The sequence below is a fragment of the Manacus candei genome, unplaced genomic scaffold (genome assembly GCF_025592945.1).
Source record: "Manacus candei isolate 608988 ecotype Guabito, Panama unplaced genomic scaffold, ASM2559294v1 h1tg000008l, whole genome shotgun sequence".
Lineage (NCBI taxonomy): Eukaryota > Metazoa > Chordata > Aves > Passeriformes > Pipridae > Manacus > Manacus candei.
Window position 1 is genome coordinate 26,527,833 of NW_026138056.1, and position 18,427 is coordinate 26,546,259.

At 42.2% G+C, this 18,427-nt stretch overlaps 2 protein-coding genes across 7 annotated transcripts; one reads left to right on the plus strand and one right to left on the minus strand.

Moving 5' to 3' along the window:
* Positions 1-430: 430 nt before the first annotated feature.
* Positions 431-14,530, minus strand: ELOC (elongin C). 5 transcript variants are annotated; one of them, XM_051769195.1, is made up of 6 exons: positions 13,497-13,604; positions 13,108-13,177; positions 6,099-6,161; positions 4,382-4,525; positions 3,057-3,204; positions 1,941-2,825 (listed from the first exon to the last, which is right to left on the minus strand). In XM_051769195.1, the coding sequence occupies exons 3-6, from the start codon at positions 6,100-6,102 to the stop codon at positions 2,714-2,716; spliced, it is 408 nt and encodes a 135-aa protein (XP_051625155.1). In that variant the 5' UTR covers positions 6,103-6,161; positions 13,108-13,177; positions 13,497-13,604; the 3' UTR covers positions 1,941-2,713. The 5 variants fall into 5 exon arrangements, with proteins under 5 accessions (XP_051625137.1, XP_051625125.1, XP_051625155.1 ...); XM_051769177.1 differs by lacking the exons at positions 1,941-2,825; positions 13,108-13,177 and adding an exon at positions 431-656 and having other exon boundaries at positions 13,497-13,611; XM_051769186.1 differs by lacking the exons at positions 13,108-13,177; positions 13,497-13,604 and adding an exon at positions 14,403-14,530.
* TMEM70 (transmembrane protein 70) lies at positions 14,427-18,312 on the plus strand. Of its 2 annotated transcripts, none has more exons than XM_051769118.1 (3): positions 14,427-14,726; positions 15,739-15,850; positions 16,239-18,312. In XM_051769118.1, exons 1-3 carry the CDS (start codon positions 14,427-14,429, stop codon positions 16,685-16,687), a joined length of 861 nt encoding a protein of 286 aa, XP_051625078.1. In that variant the 3' UTR covers positions 16,688-18,312. The 2 variants fall into 2 exon arrangements, with proteins under 2 accessions (XP_051625078.1, XP_051625087.1); XM_051769127.1 differs by having other exon boundaries at positions 14,427-14,723.
* Positions 18,313-18,427: the final 115 nt, after the last annotated feature.

Consider the following 18,427-nt stretch of genomic DNA (forward strand, 5'->3'; position numbering starts at 1 on the left):
CTTCTAATCTAGTGAGTGTAACTATTCTAAAGGACAGCCATCTTAAAAAGGAGATTAAGTTCAGATGTTTAGAAACTTTAAAAATAAGAGAAAGTTAGAAACCCTAAACAGCTACTCGTATGTAACTATAATTACCTTTTAGAGAATATGAGACTAAACTCCAGTATTCGCTATGCTCATTGTATTAAAAGAAAGTTCTACCACACCTAAAGGATAAGGCATAGCCATCTACTAATTGGCATATTTGTTTATTTGTGAAAAGGTCCTTATTTGTGTAAGCAGCAAAACAAACTCCAACTGAAAGATTGCTATATGCAAAAGAACTGAAGGCAACTGCCTCTGCAGTGAACTTTATAGTTCTCAACAGCACACACGCAACATGCTATCTGAAAAAAGTTACTAACTGAACTACATGTATTAAATACTGAAAAAAGTTTTACATTTTTTTATTATAATTTATTTTATTTAACAATCTAAGAAGTTTGCAGCCATCAGAAGTTCCAGTGCAATTTCAGGTGCAATTGGGAATTCAGGAATCTCCGTAGAGCTGTTAGTATAGCGGACCTTGTAGGTGAAATACATGCATACTTTGGATAGGACATGGGATGGGATCTCTCTAAAATTGACCTCATTTGTTTCATTTTCTGCAAACTGTCCTGTAGAAAGAAAAAAAAACAACACAAAAGAACACCAAAGCAAAAGTCAGAATCTCAATTCACTGCAAAATGAAACACACTAGTACACTAATACAACACATTCTAAATAGACCTGCATAAATCCCATATTCCAGGGGATTAGATTCTCCGTTGTAAAGCAGGAGGTGCCATATTCAGAGCTCTCAAGAATATTAAGATACCCAGCATTACAAAGTGTTTATTTTGGCTGTAGCCTATTAACAATATTCTGAACAACTACACCAGAAATTTAGGTTTACTTCTAATGTAGCTGATATGTGTTCTAAAACTGTAGTGTGCTCAGTCCTAAAGGTTCTGAAGTTCACAGTAACAACAACAATAAAAAGACATCAAATTTCTAACTGTCTTAATGAAGGGGAAAAAAAAACCTTTATAGATGCACTGTGTCTGCACATGCACACCCAGCAGTAGTCCCTTCTGTGACTCACTAGCTTTGAATTTCTTAGTTTCGGGCAGATTTGACAAAAGGGTTGAAACCTCAAAGATGCATTAACTTGGTAAGTTGTGAAAACAGGCAGGCAGCAGGGATAGAGAAACTCTAGTTGTACTGGAGGAAAGGTTACATACAGTACGAGTTCTTCGCTATTAGATATTAAAGAATTTATCCAAAGCTCAAATCTCAAAACACAAGTACATTTGAAATTAGCTTTCTATAGTGCCTATAACTATGAAACCTGGATGATACAAAGTCATCCTGTGGTTCATCCCACAGCCTTTCTACTGTTATCTTTGTTTCTCTTTTCCTCACATCTCTGGACTTTCAATAAGCTGAAAGACAACACAAAAAATACTAACATGAACTCCATATTTATGGAAGACTAGCAGTGTTTGGTTCCCATTATTTCTGTAGGCATCCCCTTCTAACTACAAAACAGAACTATTTACTAATGTCTACACAGATTTGTGTGGAAGTATCTGCATGCACTGAAGGCAATCTGGCTTGAATTCTAGTACAGGAACAGTCGGAAGCAACAGAAGAAATGTTAGCATATTGGCAATTGTCACAGCACTGGAACAGAACACTTAAACATCAGTGCAATTATGACCTACTGAACTAGACAGCAATGGTACTTTCCCTTGTGAATGCATTTATCTTGCTAGTTTTTATACAAAATATCCTTGAATGCTGAGTCCTTTACAGAGTCAGTTTCTAGCCCTCTAAGCAGGTTACTTTGCCTTTTATTCCCTCGTTGAACAAATTCAGAGCAGGTCTTGTAACTACTCTTCCTCTTGCCTGTCTGGGAGGACAACATGGAGTGGATCAGACACAAAAGACATTTTACATACTTTCAAATGCAACCACTAAAATAACAGCAGAACATTAAGCTGAGAATTTTAATTGCTCAGTTTGTCCAAGTATTACTAAGTAATTTTAAAATGTATTACACAAATAGATCTCTCCAATAATCCTCCTCACCAGAACCTAAAAGAGAACAGAAGAATGACCATATTCAGATCCGAGCTCCACACAGCCCACTGCCCACCACTCCAGTGGCTAAAGGTAAAGACACAAGATGAGGGTGAAGAAGAGAGAAAGCCCATGTCAACTTCTCCCTGTTCTCTCCTCCAAACCTTTTGGTCTTCAAAAATTAGTTTAGACACTTCTTAACCCAGACATAGTCTCATATATTCAATAACACACAAGGTCCTTCCCTTCTGTAAGTTTATCTACCCTTGTCTCAAAGGAAAGCTAACTTTCATCATTAGGCTCAGGAATTCCTTGCCATAGGATGCTGTGAACATGTGGCCTAAATCTAACTAGGCAGCTGAGCACCACACAGCCACTTGATCACTTGCCCCAGCTGTGGACAAAGGAAGAGGAAAGGAAGAGTAAAAGCAAGAAAACTGGTGGGTTGAGAGAAGAGAAAGAAAACAAAACAAGTTATGCAAAGGTAATCATCACCTCCCATGGGTAGACTGATGCCCAGCCAGTTCCCAAGCAAAAGGTGGCTAACCTTCTGTAGTGGGTTTCTGTGGCTGGGTTTTGGTAGCAGAGGGGGCTACAGGGGTGGCTTCTGTTAGAAGCTGCCAGAAGCTTCCCCTGTTCCGCGGAGCCAATGCCAGCCAGCTCCAGGATGGACTTCCTGCCACTGGCCAAGGCCGAACCAATTAGGAGTAATAGTAACGCCCCTGTAATCACATATTTCAGAAAAGAAGATTGTTGCGCAGAAGAAATTCCAGCCAGGGAAGAGTGGAGTGAGAACACAGGAACAACAACGTAGACACCAAGGTCACTGCAGAAGGAGGGGCAGGAGGTGCTCCAGACGCTGGAGCTGAGGCCCTGCAGCCCGTGGTGCAGACCATGGTGGAGCAGCTGTGCCCCTGCAGCCCATGGACGACCACCCGGGTGCAGAGACCCACCTGCAGTCCATGGAGCAGGTGGATGCATGAAGGAGGCTGTGACCCCGTAGGAGGTCCAGGATGGAGCAGGGTCCTGCCAGAGACCTGCGGCCCATGGAGACGGAAGCCCACGCTGAAGCAGGTTTTTCCCAGGTAGGACTTGTGGCCCCTGTGGGGGACCCACGTCAGTACAGCTCATTCATGAAGGACTGCACTCCATGGAGGAATGACCCATGGGACAGCAGTTTGGGAAGAACTGCTGCCTGAAAGATGGACTCACGCTGGAGAGGTCCATCAAGGACTGTCTCCCATGGGAGGGACCCCACAGGAGCAGGGGAAGGACTCCTCTCTCTGAGCAGTGGCAGAAACAAAAACTGACCACAACCCCCATTCCCCGTTCCCCTGCACCGCTGGGGGGGAGGAGGGAGAACAAGGAAGGAAGGAGGAGTGGGGGGAAGGTGTTTTTAAGACTGTTTTATTTCTCACTCTTTGGCTCTTATCCTGTTAGTAATAAATATTAAGTACTGTCCACACTTTGATTACCTTCACGGGCAAAACAAGACTCAATCACTGACCTCTCCCAGCTCTTATCTCTACTCATGAATTCTTAGCTGGTTTTTTTTCTCTCTCCTCTGTCCAGTTGCAGAGGGAGAGTGAGAGAGCAGCTTCAGTGGGTACCTGGTATCTGGCCAGGGTCAACCCACTACACCTCCCTAATTCCCTCCACTCTCTTTTTAACTTTGGAGCATGATATTATACGGCATGTAATATCTCTTTCACTAGTTTGGGTCATCTGTTTGGTTGTGCTCCCTCTCAACCTCTTGCACACCCTCCTGTCTGGAAAGTCATTGGGTGGGGGTAGAGTGAGGAACAGAGAAGGCCTGGAGTGCATGCAAAACAGCTTTCAGCAACAGCTAAACCAGAGGTGTGTTATCAGCACTATTTTGGTCACAAATTAAAGCACAGAACCACATGACCTGTTTGTTATGCAGCAAATTAACTCCATATAGAATACAAGTTCCACTGGAGGTGGCAATAAAAAACTACCAGCTTGTTCGTTTTGAACTTGACAGCTACACATTTCATGTAGTACCCTCAAGTTCTCATACCATGAGAAACTAGTAGCAATGATACTAGACGATCACTAACTTCCCAAAAGAAGAGTTCAATTTTAAGTCTGGTAGCACAATACTCCACAGAGGTGGACTGTTCTGCTGGAAACAGGAACTAGGCAGGATCTGGAAAAGTTATCATTTATGCCAGCTTTCACTCACTGCACAATAAAATATCAAACTGTCCAAAAGTGAAAGCAAAGAATGTGAAGGTTCTAAATCTTTTGTACCTACCCGGTCCACTCAACATAGCTTTTATTGTTCCTGATGTTAATGCATGCTCTCTTTTTACGATGAACTCATGGCCATCGGAGGATATTAACTTCACATACATAGCATCTGGGCCTTCACACCCACCATATGTTTTCTCTTCTCCATCTATAATGGAAAAAAAGACCATGGTTTGAGAACACAATATACTGATTCACAACACTAATAATGCAAGTTGCAGTCTTTTCTGTGACTACGTTTGCAAAATGAAGAATCCAAATGCAACCAGAAATGAGACAGAAGCATTTTCCATATTTGAGGACTTTGTACAGAATCACAGAACATTCTGAGTTGGAAGGGACCCACAAAGACCACTAAGTCCAACTCTTAAGTGAATGAGGGGATTGAACCCACAACCTTGGCTTTATTATCGCCATGCTCTAACCGAGTTAATCTCCTCTGAAACAATCAGCAATCTGTTTTAAGGTAAGAATTTTTGCACAAGTTGGAATTTCAAGATCTCTCCTCTTTCATTCCTCCATCACCAAATTCTGTCATGATTTCTAAAATCTATGTAGGGATGAAGTTTTCCTTTAGACATTCTGAAGTGAATTGAACATGCTACTGATTCCCACTGTATCATACTAAATGTTTAGTATGTTTATCATACTAAAACTTGCTAAAAGTTACCTAAAGACATAGCTGATATTTAAAAACACAGACTGCAAGGAAAAAAGTGCTTTCCAAAGCACAGGTAAGAATAAAAGCAGTCAGTATTCCTGCACTGAAGAAATGAAGATTCATCTTCCCTCACTGCCCAACCAGCCCCAGAACCACACAGCATTAGTGCATACCCATGCTGTGGTGGAAAACAGGGAAACTGCCAAAGCACTAAACCCAAGGAAATTTGGAAATTCTCCCCACAGCAGTTTTGACTGTGCTTTTTCTGTTCCACTAAATACCCGCTCTTTACTTTTCTTATCCAGAAGCCTTTACCCTCTTCCCTTTTTGTTCCTTCATTTATTCTATCCCAACAGCGCTACCTTTAAAAGCTGAATTACTGTTGCCAGTATAGCAAGCAAAACATTCCCCCAATCAAGTTGTTTTGTGAATTTGAAATTAAAATTGAATTACCATTTAGTTATTGTCAATTTTAGTAAAGTACTGTCAGTGCCAAACATGCTAAAACACACTCAGAAAAAGTACAGATAAAACCAGAATCTGTCCAATCTCATTTCATTAACCAGTCATTTGTAGAGGCAGATACAACAGTTTCAGACGTAGTCATATCACACACGATGTAATTTACCAGAAATCAGTTCTTATTATGATCTCTTGAGCCAGAATTCAACAGGCTGACCTTAGCTAACAAACAAGCAAAGAACTACTTAAAACAGTACACAGTGAAATTTTCTTGTCCACTATCTAAAAGTTTAGTGCAATAAAAGCCTAAAGGCATTCCTATTTTAGCATGTACATTTTTAGGACTATGCATGTTAAGCAAGTGAAATGTTTTGTTAGATGGATACACTCTGAACAAGTGTTTCCATAAATGAACAGTCACTTGAGAAAATTCTCCTACAAAACATTTGTAGGAAGTTCCACTTACTTTTGAGGCTGCAAGAAAAACAGTGACAAGATCAACATTTAAAGTCTTACAATCCAACTCTTCTACTAATGTGAGAGAGAAAATGCTTCAAATCACAGGAAAGCAGAAAACACTCTAAGACTATGAACTTACCCATTCTCTTCCTATAAAAAAAAAAATATTCCTTTTCAACTGCAGATTTTGCAACAGGAGCGTCTGAAAAAACACAAGAGGCAATATTTTGAGTCAGCAGTAGCATTTTTAAAGTCACCTTCATTTATTAGTCTTTATGTTATCATAAACACTCTTCAGAAAAGAATATGATAATACACAGCATGCAATGTTGATGAGCAGTCCGTTTGGAAAACGGAAACCTATGAAGTTCACCAATGGAAAATGCAAACACCTGCACCCTGGGAAAAATCACCCCTGGCACCAGTACTGTCCAGAGGTCGACCTGCTGGAAAACAGCTCTGCGGAAATAGACCTGGGAGTGCTAGGGGACAAGCTGAACATGAGCCAGCAGTGTGTCCTTGCTGCAAAGGTGGCCAACAGCACCCTGAGCTCTGTTAAGAGCACTGCCAGAAGGCTGAGGCAGGTGATCTTGCCCCTCCACTCAGCACTAGTGGGACACATCTGGAGCGCTGGGTCCAGCACGTGCCAGACTGAACTGAGTCCTGCAAAGGGCCACAAAGATGACTGAGGGATTGAAGCACCTGTCACACAAGGAGAGGCTGAGAAAACTGGGGTTGTTTAGGCTGGAGAAGACAAGGCTCAGGGATCAGTCTAATCGGTATGCACTAAATACCTGGGCTCCAACCTGTCCTTCCCAGGAGATTGACAGTTCCTGATACCACCACCCATGTCACCCAAATAATCTACTTCAGACATTTAACGTAGGTATTCACATGGTAAGTTAACCAGGAGCTTCCATAGCTTATACACTGACATCCAGCTTGCTGCATACATATTTTTCCATAAAAGTGAATCTAAAGAGTTAGAGAAATGGAAGCACTTATGTGCAAAGCAAATCTAACATGTTCAGACACAACTTATATTTCTTTACCCTGAACTGCACCTCTGCTGTGGAAAAGAAAACTTTGGAAGAGAAATTCCACCCACCCACCTGCTGTCCTAAAATTTCTTTCATGTCAACAGCTGCTCTCTAAACATTAACCCAATAAAAATCAATGAACTACTATTGTGTGCCCACAGATTCAGGAAAACAGCACCAGGGAACCTGGAGGGTTTCCCAGCTGATATTCAAGGTTGAGGGCAGCAAAAGAGACCAGAATAGAGACCACTCCCCACATTCCCTCCCTCCTATGTTTCTGGTAATAGTTCAACAAGATAATGTAAGCAAGCTGAGGAAGCTGCAAGCTTTGGAAGAAGCACTACAGACATCGCTTTGCTATTGCTGATAACTTCACTTCTCCACAGCACTTTGATACTGATTTGTTCCATTTCCCTTTTTTTATAGCTACAAATATGAAAGAGCCTGAATGTTGCCTCCATCTTTCACAAAAAGGCACTTTGTTATGTACACCTAACCCAACTACACACGCATAACCAATAGTTTTTAATTGTCTGTGGAGAAATGAGCAAAATTCATCCTTCACTTATTGCTGCTGTCTTTGGAGTGTTAAATGCCTTCACCATTTTCAGTAATTCCAGGAACTCATCTAAGGAAATCACATTTGGGTGCTGGAACAGTTAGGGCCCAAAACTGATGGGATCTTTCACCCTATTCCAACAGTTTTTGTAAGTGGGAAATCAAGCATCTTATTGGAGAGTATCTATTGCTGAGGAACTGAAGAGATACCTTACATTATTACTTCTACTTTGCAGAAGAGGATCACTTCTGCTATCACTTTTTCTAGCCACAAAACCCTTCGCTATATTCCAAAAGAGTAGTGAAACCACTTATGATTTATAAATAATAATAATTAAAAAAAAACCACGGAAGCAATACTATTTTTTGGAAGTGCTGGTGAGGATAAAATGTTCCTTGGTTTACAATACAAGTACTGTTACTAAATAAAGGAATAAAGAAAAGTTAGTGGGAATGCAGATATATTAAGACCTTGCAAGGTAAAAGCATAACTTGAGGAGGCTAATGCATTGAAAGTGGAGAACTGAAAAGAAATGTCTACACAAAAAAAAATTAGAGCTGTCCCAAAAAGATGCAATGAGCATTTTAATAAATCAAATGAAAAGTGCTATGATTACAGAGAGGAAAAAAATACAGCAGTTAACAAAGAAGGAAAAAAACCTAGCAGGTTTGGTGGTCTGAATTCAGTTGTTCTAAAAAGGAAAACAGGATAAAAATATAGTACGCCTTAGTAAGACTTAGGACATACTGAACTATTCCAATACCTAAAAATTAATCAATCATTTTCCTTGAAAAAAAGATGCAATCTGGACTCTTACATCATATGGGGTTAAATAAATATGACGAGAGGTAATCTTAAAATGAGAAAGAAATTTGCTATAAGACTATGAGAACACAGTATGGTATGGCAAACATGGAACAACTGGGCTAGAAAAGAACTACTAGTTTCTTCAAAAAATATCTTGAACTTTTATTTTAAACAGTGCTGCCAGAAAACAACAGGTAGATTTGGATGAGATGGAAGTGAAAAGCATTGCAACAAAAGGGGAACAAAGCATAACACACACAAGTGACCAGTCTTGAAAAACGGCATACTAGAAACTCATGAAATTAAATGTTATGAAGTGCAAGATTCCTGTATGCAGGGACCAATACAATCTTCTTTCAGGTAGTCAGGGCTTGTTATTTGGGAATATAGACGTTCTGTGGTCAAGTAGAGACTGATGCAGCTCTAAGGAACCAAAAGAAAAAAAAAAGGTGGGGAACAAAGAGGAAAAGGCACATTGAGGATTTCTTTGCAACAGAGATAGATATGAGCACTGTTGCACAAGAGCAACAACTCGTCTGGAATACCACACACAATTCTGAATTCCAGGTTTCAAGAAAAAGAAGTTCGAATTACAAGAACTACAGGAAGGAGCTATTGATATGACCAAAGAGCTTGTTTTATAAAAGAAAAATTAGTCTTCCTTACTCAGCGCAGCAAAATAAAACTGGAATGAAGATAAATATAAAAATTCATTAAAAAGATAAGCATCAAATAGGGAGAACTATGCCAACATTGTATCTCAGTTTAAGTCCAACAAATGAACATAAACAAGAAATATAAAGGATGTAGGAATCATTGTCACTCACAAATTCTCAATTGTCCCCATAGTAAAAAGAGTATGGAGGGAAATTTTCTGCACAATCTTTTTTACTTGACAACAGCATGGCCTTAAGGTTTAAATAATAGGTGAGAAACAGAAGAGTCAATAAACCTTGTATGTTGTTGTCAGAGACTGAAATAGTTAATGATTTATGCATTCTAGGACTGCCAGGAGACTTTTGCAGGCTTTTGCATTATACCTATGATGGGCAGCTGGGTCCATCTCCCCCTCCAGTGCTGCTGAAGGTGTCGAGCCCTGAAAAGGCGACAAGAGCCGTGTTTACTGTGCCCTCCACATGAACTCTGCGCTGGCCTGTCCGAGATGTTGGAGGTTCATGGCATGGCCCATTAAAGCCCATCCCCTCGCCAATTCTGAAAGGTGGGAAAAACCCTTCTACTAGGCCCCTCACAGGAACTCTGCGCAGGCCCAGGAGACGTTGGAGGCTCCTGGCATGGCCTGTGACACTATCCATGAATATAACAACTCATAACTTCTTTGAGTGTGGGGGCTTCCCTCCTTCTCCCCCAACAGACCAAGGCCTCCACTTCAACTGACAGACATGGAAGCTGCAACTACCAAGTTCCATGGCTGGACCCCGTGGGCAGTGACTATAGACATCTTTCTACTCTCAGCTTTTCTTTCCCTTACCCTTATCCTTTCTTTCCATTCTCTCCCTTATGCATTTTCCCTAAAGGTTATCTTTATGCCATATTGCCATAGATGAAAAATATAGATGATAACACCCAAAATGCCAACATACCTGTTTACCTTTGAAACAAAATTGTTCTAAAATAAACCCTACATATATGTTTTCAAACACCAATTATTCAGTGTTGTTTCACTCTAATCCACCCCAAGGGATTTATTAATAAGAACCTGGGTTACCCCCCCCGCCCTTTTCTGGGGCAGGTCATAACAGTTGTTTTCCAAGAAATTATTTTCTTACAGTGTATTTTCCAATGTAATGTTTATTGCAAAGCATATCACTACATTTCCCTTCTGTATAACTAAAGCAGCACAAGTAACAGCATTTGTCAAGCCAATATGAAGAAAGAGACTCTTAGATTTCTGAAGATGCCTGGTAACTACCTATATTTTAATTACTTTTCCAAATATTATAGCTGTCCCTGTCTGACTTCACCAATGAAGCAGTTGGGAAGAGAACAATGCAAGTTTTGAGAACTTGTATTTATTATATATTTTTGACTTGACTATTCCAGACTCCTGCAAAGAACCTTCAAGAAGCTTATGTGACATTACCAATTAGGTAGATCAGCTCCCTGACTTTAATCTCTAAAAAGCACATATATTAGGTACTGCTGTTCTGCTTTGCCTCCTTAAAAAAAAAATAAAAAAAATTTGCAAAAACTGCGCTTGTTAAGGGAAAGTTTACATAAAAGGAATATGTCACTTTTTTATCTATGAGGGAGAATATAATACAACTAAAATCAGCTTATTTGGCACACAAAACTTACAGCCAGTCTAAAAAGGAAGTTCTTGCTGCAGAAAACAACATTCTCATTGTATACTAGAGAACTGAAAACTGCCACAAGTTGCCAGAATATTTACAGGTATGAGGTAGACTATAACAAAGTATCACAAAACACAGCAACTAAGCCACAGGAGGCAAGTGTTCTTGTTTGCATACTTTAACATCTTCTTCTTACAGCTCTAAGAAATACCATGGTGTATTAGTTTAGTTCGATCTCTTCCCTGCTTCTCTTGACCATCAAATGCTCGAACAAAATCGAAACACGTCCACGACCATCCCCCCCAACTCCCAAAGTTGCGAGCTCATCTCCCAGGCTTTCCCAGAAATTCCAGAATATCATTTCCTTGTACATGCTGTATGTTGATGAGAGTGGAACAGACTGGAAGGACATATGTAGCTGAACACTAATGTAGCTGAACACACACAACCACTGTACGGCTTCCAGAACCCCACTGCTCTGTTCTGGTCAGTACAAGAAAATTAAATCTATGCAAACATTTCAAGCACCCAGATTCTTTGATCCCATAGGAAAACTCTTTAAAAAAAAATCACATTCTGGTTCAAGGAAACTCAAATGGCTTCCAACTCATCAGCTACAGCACATGCACATGGCTTTTGTATTGCTTAGCTGGTGACATTTCTGTACTCTAAACTACCACTTTCCAGAAAATGTGTGGCAAATAACACAAATTCCTTCATAATTCCTACGTTAGTTTAGAAGCCAACTGTTGACAATTTTTTGGGTGTCATTTGTGCATCAGTAAGAATTCATCAGTTATCAAAGGTTGCTATGTGTTGCAACAGAAGCCTCCTATTGTTCAATGCTAAATTCTATCCTGTCCTGTACAATAATTTGTTTAAAAACAACACTTCAGTTTAGCATTCACTACTCACTCTGCATCAAAAAATAATTAATGTAAGTAGGGATCGAAGCATATTTTGAAAAAACACAATGGGTAACTGGCATAGCATGACTTCCAAATCAGCTGATTCACTATTCCATACTCACAGGCACTAAAATTCAAACTTTTGGGGTCACTGGAATGCAACAGGAAGGTAAACTAAAGGTGAATGTTAATTGAGATTGGTGATAGGATACCATGTATGGAGTATCAAAGATCCTACTTAAGATTTCTTTTCCTGTCTAAGGAAACTTTCCTCCTCAGTAGTTCCCAAGAAAGTTTCAAGAAAAAAAAAACAAATGGGCAGGGGAGCATTAACTGTTTTCTTCCAAACATACAATAAAAGCCCTCTACTGTAAGCTCTTGACAAAGGCTGCTGGCCTGCTGCAAAACTTTATAGGGCATGGATTACTGCCATCTTTTTACAGGCATTAATCAAAAACTACTGTCATGCAAACTACCCCACAGTGAAGATAATTAAATCCCAAACCTTTCTAGGTGCAAAGTGAACTTGTCAAAGTACATCAAAATTCCTTTATTGTAATCTGACAAAACCCAGACTTTTATGACAAAACTTAAGGGTTTCTTGTAATATACTCTGAAAACTACAAAACACAGTAAAACACCTGAAGCTGAGTATCCTTTCAAAAGATACTCATTTACCTCACTGCACCACTGTTAAGAGTCTTCATATTAAGACTACATGAAACTATCTAAATCTTTTCATTACCAACCCTGGCACAAAAAAAATTAAATCTCAAATGGCTTTTCTCTGATGCAACAAGAAAAAAACTAAGTGTTGAAGTGCTAAAAGTTTCTAAAGATTCTCTTAAAGCTCTCGATGGACATGGTAGCAAAAATTCTATAACTTAAGCACACTAAAAGGCTGATCCCAAGGCATAAGGTATGTGCTACATGTGCAAAGATGGTAGGCAATACACTACAGAAAAACTAATAAAAACTTATTCTCCTTATAATTAACTCTTCAGTTAATAAATGTTTATCCCCCTCAAATTTTTTTGGCCCTTATTATAGCAAAAGGAGTAAATTGGAAGCACGTAAGGAATTATTCAGAAATAAGTGCCCAAAGGGGTTCTTATCTTAAAGGTGTCTCGCCTGCCTGTTTATCTGTGTATTTCTGGTTTGCTTCCAAATTTCATCACAGCCAAGTAAACAAGTGGCATATAACTATCTAGGTCTCCCCACAGTGCAAAGTTTAACTTAAATCTACAGTACCAAACATACTTAATAAATATTTAATAAAAGTTACCTGATGTGAGATTAAATTGGCTGTCAAGGCAAACTGCCAGCATCACCATTGCCCTTTCACAAATATATATATGAAGCGAGCAATAACTTACTAATGCTCAGGTTCCTTTTTTTTTAAAGCAGAAGCTCCCTTTGAGGAACACACAGTACGCAAAAGCTTATTTTTATTGCAGGCGTATCACCCTTTTCCTTGCTTTGCTTACCAAAGAGCCAAAGTACTTTAACCAGCACTTCTCACCTTGGCACAACAAACCCTGGAGGCGCAGCCTAAATTCTTTCGGCCTTAGCTTTTCCCGTCTCTCTGGGGCCTGGCGCAGGAAAAGGGCGAACGTCACTTACGGCAGGAGTTTGCGAGCGATGCTCAAACACAGCACAGCTCCGGGGAGCCCCTTTCCCGGCGGCGCCAGGATCCCAAGGAAAAGGCTCTGGGGGGAGAAATGCGCTTTTCGCCACCACCCCGGAGGGGGAACCCCGGCCTGGCACCGCGCCCCGCACGCCGCGACGGCTCCGGGGGCCGCTCCGGCCCCTCCGCCCGCCCCCTCCCGCCTGGAGCGGGGCGAGGCCCGCTGCCCTCTGCGGCGGCTCCCCGAGGGGCTGCCCCGGCCCGCGGGGTGTCTCGGCCCTCACCGCTGGTGCCGCTCCCTCCGCGCCCCTCCGCGCTCGCAGGGCCGCGCTGTAGGCCCAGCTGCCTCCGAGCGCTTCCGCCCGGGCACGCGCCGCTTCCGGCCCCGCCCCCGCCGCGCTCCCGGCATGCCGCGCGAGCAGAGCGGTGCATGCTGGGGCGCGTAGTTCTAGGAGGGGGCAGGGGTCGGCCCGCCGTGGCAGGGCTTGGGAGTGCTGTTCGACAGCGGCTGAACGTGAGCTGGCCTGTGCCCAGGCGGCCGGGAATGCCAGTGACATTCTGGCCTGTATCACGAATAGTGTGTCCACCAGGCCCAGAGCAGTGATAGTCCACTGTACTCGGCATGGGTGAGGCCACACTTGGAGTGCTGTGTCCTGTTCTGGGCCCCTCATTTCACAAAAGACATTATGTTGCTGGAGCGAGTCCAGAGCAGGGCAACGAAGCTGGTGAAGGGTCTGGAGCACAAGTCTTATGAGGAGCGGCTGAGGTAGTTTAGCCTGGAGAAAAGGAGGCTTGGGGGTGGCCTTGTCTCTCTCTACAACTACCTGAAAGGATGCTGTAGCCAAGTGGGAATTGGTGCCTTCTCCCCAGTCACAAGCAATAGGACAATAAGAAACAGCCTCAAGTTGCACCTGAAAGGATTCTGTAGCCAAGTGGGAATTGGTCCCTTCTCCCCAGTCACAAGCGATAGGACAATAAGAAACAGCCTCCAGTTGCACCACGAGAGGATTAGATTGGATATTAGGAAAAATTTCTCCAGAGAAAGGGTGATTAGACGTTGGAAGGGGCTGTCCAGGGAGGCCCCTGGAACTGTTTAAGAAGAGACTGGATGTGGCACTTAGTGCCATGGTCTAGTAGACAGGGCGGTGTTTGGTCATAGGTTCGATTCGATCTCAGAGGTCTTTTCCAACCTGAGTGATCCTGGGATTGCGGCGATGCTGATGCGGGGCCTGCCGGGGTCGCCGCGGAGCCGGGCGGGCCTTCCTGCGGCCGGAACCAAAGCGCATGGGGGCGGCGGCGCGTCGGGGCTGCCGGTGCGGCACCGCTACACGCTGTGCCGGTGCGGCCGCGGCCCCGCCATGTTGCTGCTGCTGCTGCGGAGGGCCGCCCCCGCCGCCGCTGCTCCCGCCGCTTGCCGCCGGGCCTCCACATGGCTCCAGGGCGCCGCGCACCGCGGGCTCCCGGCCGCCTGCCGCCGCCGGGCCACCCTGCCCGCCACCGGGCCCCAGCAGGTTGTGTGTAATGTGGGGACGAGGGGAGGAGCGGGGCCCTGGGGTTTGCGGCTTTGTCCTTACGGAAAGTGCGGGTCTGAGGAGGGAAGCGAGGTGGCACTCGGGACATACCTGAGATCAGCCCCTCTGTTGTGCTCTGGTGAGACCCACTTGGAGTGCTGCGTCTAGCTCTGGGATCCCCAACACAGGAAGGACATGGACCTGCTGGAGCTAGTCCTCAGGAGGGCCACCAAGATGATCAGAGGGATGGAGCACCTCTCCTGTTAGGAAAGACTGGGAGAATTGTGTTTGTACAGGATGAAAAAGAGCAGGCTTAGGGGTGCCCTAATTGCGGCCTTCCAGTACCTGAAGGGAGCCTACAGGAAAGATGGAGAGGGACTTTTTACAAGGACATATAGTGACAGGACAAGGGACCATGAGTTCAAACTGAAAGACGAGAGGTTTAGATTAGATATTGGGAAGAAATTCTTTTCTGTGAGGATGGTGAGGCACTGGAACAGGATACCCAGAGAAGTGGATGCCCCATCCCTGGAGGTGTTCAAGACCGGGTTGAATAGAAGTCTGAGCAACCTGGTCTAGTAGAAGGTGTCCCTGCCCATGGCAGGGGGCTTGGAGCTAGATGATCTTTAGAGTCCCTTCCAACCCAAACCATTCCATGATTCCGTGATCAGAGACCTAGTGAGTGTGGGCACCGTGAATATCTTCCTGCAAAGCCATGTGTAAGTTGATTGCAGGCTGAGTTTTTGGCATTGGGGTTGCATACATTTAGAGCTAACTTGGAATATTTACATGGAAGATTATTGAAACAGTTGGGGTTTGTGGGATGCTCTGTAGTGTAACCTAACTTTAATCCCTAGTCTAATCTAAGATGCTGGGAATGGGTTCAGGGCAAGGAGAAACCTTGTGTGTGTGTGTATATATACACACACGTATACAGACATATATATGTGTATATATAGATAGGTAGATATAAAGTACTGATGTTTCTTGGCCATGTACTGCTTTCATCTTCCAGGTTACGTCTTTTCAAGGAGTGGCTGTTCGCAGCCTCAGCACATCCTCCCCTCATGAACACCCAGAACACGGAAGATTAGTTTATAAAGGAAATTTGGCAAAGACAGTGTTAGGTATGTGACTTGAAGTGCTATGTATTGCCTTTATTTTGTTTGTTTTGACCACGTTTGGTAACTGCCTGTGAAGTAAGAACTTCATAGTTGTGCATAACAGGTGGTAGTGACTGCATCAGAAATAGAGCCAGCAACCAGCTTTGATAAACCCATCACAAATACTCTGTGAAACGTGAACATATAAACAAATCAGAATGATGACAGTGAGACAGGGCTGAGCTTTCAAGAGTTTCTCTGTGAGCTTAAAAAAAAAGGGAAGGGGGTTTTCAGTAACTTCATCTGTTCAAGTAATGCCATTGTTATATGATAGCTGACCATATGTAATTGTAGAGAAGATTGTCCTCTTAAGTGTTAACCTTTGTTTTCTTTTTGTTCTGTTTTTATGTAGGTGTGAGGTTTTTCTCTTACTCCACCAGCATATTCAACCTGTTCATGATGCCCTACATCATGCTCAAAAGTGGTATTGGAGTGGAAAGTCTGCTTATGCAAGCTGCCTTTTATGGGATGATCGGGTTTTTTACATTTGTAACTCCAGTAACTTTGCATGTCCTTACAAAAGGTTATGTGATCCGACTCTATTACAAAGATGAAAAGGACACCTATACAGCCATTACCTACAATGCCATCTTGGCAGAAAAAGCAACTGTTTTCCATCAGAAAGATGTAAAGATTCCAGACATCACCAAGATGTTTACAACATTTTATGCTAAAACAAAATCAATGCTTGTTAATCCGACACTTTTTCCAAATCCTCAGGACTATAACCATCTCATGGGCTATGACAAATCCCCGCTTTTTAAGTTAGAGGAGTTAAAGGAAGCTGATGAAAGGAAATAATTTGAAGATAATGAATGTCAGTGTCATTGTTCTTAATGCAGTGCTGTGTATGTAAAAGAATGTAAAATTCTATTACACTTTCTTAAGTCAGGAGTTTTCCAAATGCATTTTGGAATGTATTAAAAAGACCCTTTTTTTTTAATATTATGAACAATGTGACGGTTTCCTCAGAGTTAATGACATAAAATATAGTAAAAAAAGGTGCTTAGTCTGTCTTGCACTTATTTATTCTTGGCTTGATTTTTATTGTTAGCTCTCCAGAGAACTGTAAAATGCATGAGCTGTGTGGCAGTCTCACCAGCTCCGTGTCAAAGGAAACCATTTGTAAGAGAAAAATGATCAATAGTCATTACCTAAGTATGTAGTTAATCTCCTAAGCCTTAAGTATTGTACTTAATCCAAAATCATCAGGCTTTTTTGTCAATGCTGTTGCTGGTGTAAAGGGAGTGAAGATGGCTTTTCCTTCCCTTTGCAAGACCGTGGGAGGAGTCTTTGGAAAGCAGACAGATATTCTTGCTAGTTCCTGCTACAGCCTCCTCCTGGAGGAGAGAAGATAGGGAGAATGGCTGCATCACAGTAATCTCTGGGTACTCACAGCTACTAAATGGTTTCTTAAGGTGGAGTCCCACTCCGAGCAGCCCTGTCCCCAGAGGTGGAGAGCAAGAAGCCTCTCTTTGGTTGGGCTGGGGAAAGCACCTTGGCATCAGGTTTGCTCTGGGAATATCCCATCAAGAACAGGTGCTGTGCTTGAACTGACTCAAAAAAAATTCTGGCAGCTAGTGGTTGAATTGGATTCTGTCAGCATTTATGTAAGGTGGGGAAGCAAAATAGAGTATCCTGTAGAATACTGTTTAGATCTTGTGCCTTTAAAAAACATACCTTTTGATTTTCAGTACTGCAAAGAAAGCTACCTCTAGTTCAACTGAACAGAGGATCAGATCTTTTTGTGTGACTAGACTGGTTCTGCATGCCTGAGATGCAGAAGCTGGATTTAAATATTTTAGCCCAAGGCACATAAACTGACAGATACTTGTTTTCAAATAATGAAGGGCCTAAATATTTTGAGACTTAAAAATTACTGAATAAAAAAACCCCTAACAATTCAAATTAATCCTTTTGTGTTAGCAGTGCCTTTTGTAATAAGTAAATCTGATGTTTGCTACTAATTAAGATATCCTGGTACTGCAAACAAAGAGAAAGATATTATAGTTACCATTCAAGATGTTCCCTAAGTTCTAGCTGAAAATATATATTTATAAGTCTAAACGTCTTCCAATGCTATTATTTCAATTTCACGTTGTAGGATGATATTAAACCACTGGTTTTGAATGTTGTTTTTCTGACTGTTGAAATTGCCCTCAATGTACTCGCTGAGTGATAAAAACGCAAATCATCCCATCCCAATATTTTTGAGGCAGTTCTTTGTGTTGACACAGCTATAATTGTAAAAGCCTGATTGAGCCCCATTAAGCCAGTATCACTTCACGAGTAGCAATAATATAAAAATCAGATTTTCATAAATTACATGGAACCTGTGAGGTCAGTAACAAACAATTCTGATCACCTGATTGTACTAGTTATGGAAATGATGCTTTGCATCTAATTAAAAGTACTCTTTCCATGTCTGATGCATTCACTCGCTTCTTTTGGTGCTTGCATTGAAAGATGAAGTCAACTTCATCTTTTAGTGCCAAATACAGGGAGAACAGGAAACAGCGTTTGCAGAAGAAGGTAAAAGAA

Bases quoted from the DNA above. Each gene is read 5' to 3' on its own strand.
- ELOC (XM_051769186.1), bottom strand. The intron at 3,205-4,381 runs GTAGGTACAAAA...GGTCCCCCACAG, and splicing joins AGCTATGTTGAGTGGACCGG to GGGCCACAAGTCCTACCTGG. The intron at 2,826-3,056 runs GTGGGTCTCTGC...ATGTGATTACAG, and splicing joins ACCTGCTCCATGGACTGCAG to GGGCGTTACTATTACTCCTA.
- TMEM70 (XM_051769118.1), top strand. From the start codon at position 14,427: ATGCTGATGCGGGGCCTGCCGGGGTCGCCGCGGAGCCGGGCGGGCCTT. The intron at 14,727-15,738 runs GTGTGTAATGTG...TTCATCTTCCAG, and splicing joins CCACCGGGCCCCAGCAGGTT to GTTACGTCTTTTCAAGGAGT. The intron at 15,851-16,238 runs GTATGTGACTTG...GTTTTTATGTAG, and splicing joins TTTGGCAAAGACAGTGTTAG to GTGTGAGGTTTTTCTCTTAC.